The sequence below is a fragment of the Octopus bimaculoides genome, chromosome 6 (assembly GCF_001194135.2).
Source record: "Octopus bimaculoides isolate UCB-OBI-ISO-001 chromosome 6, ASM119413v2, whole genome shotgun sequence".
Lineage (NCBI taxonomy): Eukaryota > Metazoa > Mollusca > Cephalopoda > Octopoda > Octopodidae > Octopus > Octopus bimaculoides.
Window position 1 is genome coordinate 10819453 of NC_068986.1, and position 10019 is coordinate 10829471.

Here is a 10019-nt window from a genome sequence, read left to right on the forward strand (position 1 = left end):
TTTTTTCTTCTTTTTTTTTTTAATTTTCTAATTTTCACTCGAATACTTCCAAATCTTCAGTTGGTTGTATGAGAACCAACCATTATTCTGATGTAATCATTGAAACAATAACAAGTTGCACTAACAGCTGGAGAAGCATTTCCAAGAGGCAAATAACCATCGTAGACATGAATAAAAGGTCAACTATTTGCTTGACAGCCGGCATTTAATGTCAATCAATATGAAGAGATCTCACCTGATAGCTGTCTACAATCTGATGAATGTTTAATGTTCAGCCACTGTTAAAACGCTTCCCTTTCTCTATTCCACCAGACTGCGAATCAAAATACTTATTCCAATACTGCTGCTGCTGCTAACACATCATAAAGAGCTGCTTAGCTTTCGTTACGGAATACTTGTTTGGGGCAGACATTCCCAGAACATTAAAATACTTCAACCATTTCAGCACAGCATTCTGATACCCATCAATATTGCTTCCGCCACCCCCACCCACCCACTTCTTTTCCTGCTAAATCAGAAATTCACTCTGATCTGCTAGAGTGCAAAAATGGTAAAAATCTATAGGTTACTGGACAACTAGCTGAGAGATCAGCTATTTATATACAGTGACCAGCACTGTACTGTTTCTAAGGCCAAGATCATTACTCTCGGCTGGCTCAATACTGTTTTTTGTTTTAGTCATTGGACTGCGGCCATGCTGGGGCAATGCTCTGAAGAACTTTAGTTGAACAAACTAACCCTAGGACTTATTTTTTTGTAAAGCTTTTTGCCAAACTGCTAAGTTACAGGAATGTAAACACACCAACACTGGTTGTTAAGCAGAAGTAGTAAGGGACAAACATAGACACAAAGACACACACAAACGTGTATGTGTGCATGTGCACGCATATATATATAATGGGCTTCTTTCAGTTTCCCTCTACCAAATCCACTCACAAGGCTTTGGTCAGTCTAAGGCTACTGTAGAAGACACTTGCCCGAGGTGCTATGCAGTGGGACTGAACCCAGAACCATGAGGCTGGGAAGCAAACTTCTTCCCACACAGCCAAACATATATCTATAGCTACTAAAAATAGGCACCATGAGGTGGTAACAACCATAAGCAAGAGAAGAAGAGTAAAATTGACAAATTTGTTACGGATTTGCCATGTCTTAATTTCATACAAAAAGAAAAAATATCTGAAATAGTTTTAATTTTATTTAGAAGTTGTATTTCCCCACAGCATAATAAAGTGGAAACTAGAAATGAGCAGCAGCCAGTGTAGCATGGAAGTCTATAAATGACCATCCTTTTAGAAATCATACATTACTCTACTTGCAACAGAGGATGTGTGAAAGAGTTTATCATATTCCCCCACCCCCATCCCATTACAGAAATTTAATTAAATAATTTGTTTTCGTATTCAGTTTCCAAGATTCTTGGCATGAAGTCCTGTACTGAAACAGATTTTATTCTATCTCGGGAGGGTCATTGTGCCAACACACACATTGCTTCTATTTCACTTCTTTGTTACTTATTTGTCGCTTAACATTTAACCCAATTAACTAATTATTTGATTACTCATTCAGTTCAGCTATCAATCAGTCAGGTTTTCCAAAGTCCTTTCGACTCACTTCCAAACCGCATCAATGCCGTATCTTCTTGGCACATGGATGACATATTTTGTGTTCATTTCTGATACAATAATGGCTTCAGACAAAGCATCAATGCAAGGGATCCTGTTTATAATGACTTCTTTACAATAGAAATAAAGATCTTTAGTAATGGAGAAGCTACTAGTAATTAATAAGACTCAGGTATAATTAATGGCATATTGTTTAGCAATCCAAAACATAGGAAAGACAATTTCAAATTCCTTGGAAGCAGTTAAAATAAATTAACCCTTTAGCATTCAAATTACTGCGTCAAATGTAAAGCATATTTATTCATATTGTTTTGAATTAATCATGCATTATTTTATTATTTTGTAGCAAAGAGATTTCAATGATGTGATTATTTATTTTAGAATGACATTGTAGGGCAGGTGTGAGAGGTTGGATCTGGCTTGTTTGAAAATAAAACTGGTGGAACATTTGGGCCAGATATGGCTGACCAAAGGGTTAAGGACAGTGAAACATCAAACAACACAGTATCTAGATAAAGGGTCAGAGAAGCTTCTTACAAAACAATTTTTAATGTTTGTTGACCCCTTGAATAGCCACATAGCCCCTATTCCCAGTGGGTCAATACTGATCACTTGCTCGCCTCTGATATCTGAAGAGATGATGTTTCATACAAAATCCTTTTTTTTTTTTTTTTTTTTTTTTTTTTTTTTTGGTTAGTTGCAATATTGATGGTCCTTTTTTTCAGCAAGAAGAATCGATATGATGACAGAAGAACCTGGGTCAAAATCCTGTTAATACATATATAATAATGAGGATAAAGCTATTGATTGGTTGACTGATTGATTGAAGATGATGATAATGGTGGTGGTAGTGGTGGTGATGATATCAAACTGTGTATCATAGATTGAAAGAAGAAAAAAATGCAAAAGAAACGAACAATATTCCAAAGAACTGTACTAATGCCAATATTATTCAACATAGTGCAGGCATGGTTTGTGTGGTTCAGAGGCTTGCTTCCCAACCTCATGGTTCTGGGTTCAGTCTCATTGCATGGCACCTTGGGCAAGTGTCTTCAGCTATAGCCTTGGGCTAACCAAAGCTTTATGAGTGGATTTGGGAGACAAACTGAAATAAGCCCATTATAGTGTGTGTGTGTGTGTGTGTGTGTGTCTGTGTAGCTGTGTGTGCTCGCATGCGTGCATGTGTGTGTGTGTGTGTGAGACTGTGAATACATGTGTGTATGTGAGTATGTATATCCTTATCTGTACATCATAAGAGGGTTGTAAATAAACATCACCATCACATTAGCAATGTTATTCGTTTCCAGTGTTCTCTGAAAATATGCCCAGCCATGGCAAAATCGTTCCTTGTTTGGAAGCAGGTGAGGGTTGGTGAGAGGGAGGGTATCTACCTGTAGAAAATTTGTCTCAACAAATTCTATCTGACCCACAAAAGTGGAAATAAAAACAACGATGATGACAATGATGACATGTCTGTATAATTTTGATAAAATATAGAAAAAGAATAATGATTGCTCTTCTCAGAGAGAATATTAGGAGAGATGAGAGAAGGTATGGTACTGAAAGTTCTTTTAAGAAAACTGAAATGAAATGAAATTGTTCCAATCAGTCACCAAAAACTGATTGGCAATGTCTGTTGAGAAATAAACCCTGTACTGCAAGTTGCAGAAAAAAGAAAATATAGAAAAATGACCAAAAATAAAATATTAAAAATAAAAAAATGAAAGGCAATAAATCTATTGTTTGCCATCTTTAGAATGTAAGAAACTAATTCAGCATTAAGCAAATGTTACCAAAATGGTAACATACTGAAGAATGGAGGAATGTATCATGTCAAAAGTGTGAAGTCTCAGATGTGAAATCAAATGTTTATGAGATTATCCAGGATAAACTGCAAGAAAGAAATAGGTTTGGTTTGGTCACTGATGTAATGAGTTAACTGAACCATCCAAGAAAGTGAAGATGAAGTATCTTGAGGTGCTTAAAGCCCACCCAGCTACAATTTCAGGTTTTAAGTTTATTATACCATCAGAATAGTTATCATCTCATGAGAGATTATTAAAAGAGAAAAAAAATCATTGGTAGGGTGCTGTAGAAAAATAAAGATTCCATTTTTAATTTCCATCAAGGTGTCAGGTTATAAACAAATTGCAAAATATAAATTCATAAAGATTTAATAAAATTTGAACTGAAAACAAACTATATATCATTATCTACTCCTGATACAAGGTTAATATTGAGATCAGTGGTACTCAACCATTTTTTTACTTATGGACCCTTTTTGATTCTCTATTTACTCAGATGGAACCCCACTCCTATCCCAAAGCTATTGGATGTTTAAAAAAAGAATCTATTATACATTTATGATTAAATATTAAAAGGAATTGTGTATAAAATTGCTAAAATTGAGAAGTAAAACCAATTTACTGCTCGTAAATTTTAACAGCAAAATCTTATCTGTCCCTGCCCCACCCCAAGGGCCATGTGGAACCTGGTTGAGAGCCACTGATTTAGATGAAGTAATACATCTAACCCCAATACAATATTATCATTGCTCCACCACTGTTATGAATTTGTTAAGATGGAAATTAAATGCCAGCAGCCACCACAGGAATCAAACTTAAAATCCAGCAAATCCAACTAAAACACCTTCGCTGTAACTCAAGCCAGCATCTGAAGATTAGGGCAAGCCCAAAGAAGTTGGACAGGAAATGCTTATGATATCAAACATGGCATGGCACATCCGGTTCCTATGCACCTGAGTTGATTGCCCCCTCAACTTGCTGTATTCGATAGCATAAAAGATGCACCACAATTCCAGCAGCTCATATTCAATAAAAAGTTTTAGTGCTCAGGAGCATCTAATATAGACCCAAATTCCACATATAGGACCCAGGGTGACTTTTTTTTTGAGATTTTTTTTTGGCAAACAAGTGCAATATATATACATAAAATATGATACACTGACTTATTCTAACTATAAACTTGACTGAGATGAGTAAAATGATAGAATGTAGAACATTTCAATAATAGAAATAATATATTTCTAAATCTCTCAGAGATTTATGCAGTAGCAGCACAATAAAGTGATAGTATGTTGTCAACTTAATGTGACAGTCCCATAAAAGGGAAGAATGCTACTGTTATTTAGCCCTAGGAAACACTGCTTCCTGTTGAACTCGACACATTTCCTGTGCTACTCCAGACTGGTGATGATCAATGACTCTGAAACTAGTCTCTGGATGCTGGCATTGCTAGGTGGAGGTGTTTGTCTCCCCTTTGAAAACATAAGGGCACAGGAAATGTGTCAAGTCCAACAGGAAACGGTGTTTCCTAGGGCTAAATAACAGTAGCATTCTTCCCTTTTATGGGAGTCACATGAAGTTGACAACATACTATCACTTTATTTCAATAATAGTCAAGAGACAATCATCATTTCTTTGTAGTCATAGGTATGGTTTCCATGACAAAGATACACAACACTGAACACAGTGGAATGGTATTTAACCCTTTAACATTCAGATGTCAAGTATAATGCGTATTTATTCACATTGCTTGGAATTTATCCTGCATCATCTTACAGCTTTCAGATTCCGTTGATGTGATTGTTTATTTTTAAAAATAACATTACAGAGTAGGTAGGAGAGGCTAATTTGGTCAATTTGAACATAAATCAGGTCAAATATTTGGGCCTGATATGACCAGCTTGAATGCTAAAGGGTTAATTCAGTGACTCGCTACCTGTTAAGTAGTGACAGTACTATAAAAGGGACAAGTGTTTTAGTTAGGTCATATGGATCATATGAGAAGTATGACAACATCAATTACCTACTATTAGTTCAATCACCATCACTCCAATACCATGAAGACTAACACATTGCAATCATCAAATACATTATCAATATACTATGATAATAATAGAATATAGAAATCCTATTAAGACCATGTATTTATTTTGTGTTTGACTCACCACAAAGGCTTCCTTCCATAATACACTCCATTCCCTGAGTACATAGGAGACCTCCAAAGATGTCTGGTCCTCAATAGGGGTGATAGATTCATACGGACTGAAAGAAGAAAGAAGGCAAAGGAATGCTTCAATAGTTTTAATCAAACCAGATCTATGATGATGATGATGATGATCATCATCATCATCATCATCATTTAACATCCATTTTCCATGCTGGCATGGGTTGAAGAGTTTCAAAAGAGCTGGTATGGCCAGGGGCAACACCAGGTCCATTGTCTGTTTTGGTATGGTTTCTACAGCAGGATGCCCTTCCTAACACCAATCACTTTACAGAGGTGTACTGGGTGTTTTTACATGGAACCAACATCAGTGTTTTTACATGGCACCAGTATCAGTGCTTTTTACATGGCATGCCCCAACAGATGCCACCTATAACTTGTGTCTTATCATTTTCAAATAAAGGACCAGTAAAAACCAATTCCAGTCTGATGTCAATTCAAAACTATGATAAATATATTTAATTAATAATGATTTCTCTCAATAGTTCAATGCCACAAATGTGTGTGGGGGGTGCAAAGGAGAAATAAAATTAAATATGACACAAAGCTGTATTTGAACTCCAAACATCAAAGATTGAAAGTCCCAGCCTCTACCATTTCTATTATTCCACTGTCTGAACTGCTGAACTGCTAAATTACAGGGACGTAAACACACCAACATCGGTTGTCAAGCAATGGAAGGGGAGACAAACACAGACACACACACACACACACATATACAATAGGCTTCTTTCAGTTTCCGTCTACCAAATCCACTCAGAAGGCTTTGGTCAGTCTGAAGCTATAGTAGAAGACACTTGCCCAAGGTGCCACACAGTAGGACTGAACCTGAAACCATGTGATTGGGAAGCAAGCTTCTTACCACACAGCCATGCCTGTTGGCGAGCAAGCCAACATTCCCTCTATTCCATCATAGGGTGTACCTACTTACAGCTGAGCAGACTGGAGTGAAGTGAAATGAAGTGTTTTTGCTCAAGAATACAACATGCAACCTGGTTCAGAAATCACACCCATGATCTTTCGATCACAAGTCCAACACCCTAACCACTAGACCACGAGCATTCTCAATTAATATATAATGGAAAAAATATGGTTAACGAGACAAAATAAAATGAAATCTCACTACTTACCCTTCATTATCCACTTTACATTGCTTTGTGCATATAAATGCAGCAGGGAAGATGCCCTACAAATAAAAAAGATAAATATATCACCTGCAATACAGTTCTATATTTAAAACATGTACAATCTAAAACATGTACAATTGGGTTCTATATTTAAGAGATGAGAAATTATGTACATTAGACGGATATTTGTCCTCATCTTGTTTGTTGTTAACACAACGTTTTGGCTGAAATACCATCCAGCCTTCATCAGGTGTCTTGGGAAAATTTCGAACCTAGGTTCTCATTCCTAAGGTATTTTTCGATGTTGTTGTTGTTGTTATTATTATTATTATTATTATTATTATTATTCAGGTCACTGCCTGGAATCGAACTCAGAATCTTGGGGTTAGTAGCCTGTGCTCTTAACCACTACGCCATCGAAAAATACCTTAGGAATGAGAACCTACATTCGAAATTTCCTCAAGACACCTGATGAAGGCTGGAGCGTATATCAGCAGAAACGTTGTGTTAACAACAAACAAGATGAGGACAAATATCCGTCTAATATAAATAATATCACCTACAAGTTCACAAAACTTTACAAAACACACACACACACACACACAAATGCTTGTTTTTATGTCACATTACAATTAAAACACCAACATTAAATGTGAAGAGATTACTCAATATTTCTTTTGTAGAATTCATTATTATACTTTTGCAACAAATTTTTGACCTGCTTCCTCTTTGGACTAACTAACTGTCCAACAAAAGCTAGCAGGCCAGAACTTCTAAATCATTGAGACCCTGCTTCTTGTAAAAGCATATAACACATAAATAAATATAACATATACACCAATGTGCTGTTGAGCACTCATTCTTGTTGTTTGACATTTACGTACATGTAACATATACATATTTGGGAGCCAATCTGGTGCTCGTATCCACCTCAGAAATCTGCTGGAAGAAGTGTCTCCCATAAATGAAAAGCAGTAGAGTGTGAGGACAAGTTTGGTGGTGCTAAGATAGAGAGTAGAGTTGTGCTTGAGAAAATTTTGTGAAGCAAGAAAGGCTGTTATGAAGGAAGATGGTGTAGAGCAGAGGTTTTCAAACTTTTGGGGCCACCGCCCTCCCTCTCATGGCCACATAATACCCCCAGCGCTCCCAACCCTATTTTTATGTATAAATAAATATTTTATATTTTACTAATTTATATATATACTATGAATCATTTGATATTTAATATATTATATAATTTATATACAATACTATAATAATGTTGTAATATATTCATAGCATCCCCAATCCACTGCCTTCCTCCCAACGCCTTTTTTTTCTACCGTCACCCCCTTAGATACCAGCACCCACCTGAACCCTCTCAATGCCCACCGGGGGTGGGGGCACTTTGAGAACCAATGGTGTAGAGGAACACAATATCTAAGATGAATAAGGGTCAGAAAGGGTTAAGGGAAAGGAGAAGCTGAAGAGGCAGCAAGTATGGATGGTGCCAACATATGGGAGGGAGGAAGGAAGGAAGGAAAGGGAGCAATTGGGGAATAGAAGATGAGGTCAAGGTATCTTAGTACATTAACCTCAGTTAAGCAATTTCAGATTGAAAGAATGGGCTGGTCAAGGGTTGTCAGGTTTGTTTTGTGGGAGAAAGGAGTAAATGAACTGGTGGACAGTAAAGGACATGAATTTTTGATAGTAAGGTGTGAGGTTAGAAAGCAGGAAGTGATAAAAGGCAGGTTGTGAAACTGTCAAAGCACATTTACCATGCATTGACAGTTGGTATATCAAATGACTATGATTCCACCTTTGTTTGAAAATGAGGCCATCTCAGCAGCAGAGAAACAGGGTGCAGAGAGATCAGTCTGGGTCATGTGAAGCTTTCATAAGGACTTCCTTGAGTTTACTTTGTAGTGACAAATATTGTCTAAGGTGATGAGCAACTATGGGTTCAGGTGCTTCAAGAAGTCCTAGTTATCAGATGTTTGATTGGTGGCATGAAATACTTTTTAGTACAGGACTAAAACTTGACGTAGGAGTGCAAGAGGGCTATGAAGTGGGGACCCCTACCAAGGAAAGAACATTCAGCTTCAGAGAATAAAGATAGAGGGTAAACAAAGAGCAAAATAGTCCATAGAATCTGATGGTAGTCTGGGAGAATTCCAAGATGTAAGATAGAATTCAGTGGTATGGTTTTAAGAGAGAGGGTAGAATTCAGTGTTGTGTAAGAGAAGAGAAAGGATTGACTGACTTAGTGACAATGAGAGGAAGAAGATATGGGTTCAAAATCAATGACAAGAAATAGTAACAATTATTGAGAGATTGAGAAAGTGTTTATTATGTTTTGAGCATAAGCTCTTCTTCAGAAAGTTACAAAGATAGAAGGAAAGGTATAGAGAAAGGAATGAAAACAAATGATACAGGCTTGTAATCAATGACAAGAATAGCATGAACACAAAGTGTAAACGAGGTGCAATTATCAGTTTACTACTCAATACACACACACACACACATATATGCACAAATACACATACCTGTATATATGTATTGAAAACAAGTTAATAACTCAGGACACAAGGACGGACACACACACACACACAGAAAGAAATTACAGCATTTTCAAAGAAATCTGAAGCTTTTACAAATACAACAACAGAAAAACAAAACAAAAAAAAAATGACGATTTGTATCTGATAGTAGTAAATACATACCACTTTATTTTTGACTTTGAGAGAGCAACCACGGTACCAAACTGCAGAAAAGAAAACAATGAAATATTTTAATGCTTCATCAGTTACAGAAATTCTTGTGACAAAGTTTATCACTGTTCGAAACAGAAAAATAGCAGAAAAAAGATTCAGTTAATTTTTCTAAATGCTACTAATCATTTAGCCTGATGTATTAACGATTCGGCCAGCTTGCTGCCTTAATAATGATAATAATAATCCTTTCTACTATCGACCTGAAATTTTAGGGGAGAGGTTAAGTCAATTACATAAGCCCCAATGCATAACTGGTACTTATTTCATCAACCCCAAAAGGATGAAAGGTAAAGTCGACCTCGGCGGAATTTGAACTCATAACATAAAGAAGGACGGGATGCTGCTAAGCGTTTTGCCAGACGCGCTCGCAATTCTGCCAGCTCACCGCCTTAATAATAATAATAATTATAATAATAATTATTATTATTATTATTATTACTTTCTATTATAGGTAGGTCTGAAATGTTGAAGCAGAATATTAGTTG

At 36.5% G+C, this 10019-nt stretch overlaps 1 protein-coding gene across 11 annotated transcripts in view; it reads right to left on the bottom strand.

Annotated features, from left to right (window-relative positions):
* The window catches only part of LOC106870442 (dedicator of cytokinesis protein 3), a 274705-nt gene that overhangs the window by 175646 nt on the left and 89040 nt on the right, over positions 1-10019 (bottom strand). For all 11 annotated transcript variants that reach the window (XM_014916529.1, XM_014916531.1, XM_014916528.1 and 8 more), the window contains exons 3-5: positions 9484-9524; positions 6785-6840; positions 5596-5692 (exon numbers count right to left, since the gene is read on the bottom strand). In XM_014916529.1, the coding sequence (XP_014772015.1) occupies positions 5596-5692; positions 6785-6840; positions 9484-9524 (194 nt within the window). The remainder of the gene's footprint in view (positions 1-5595; positions 5693-6784; positions 6841-9483; positions 9525-10019) is intronic.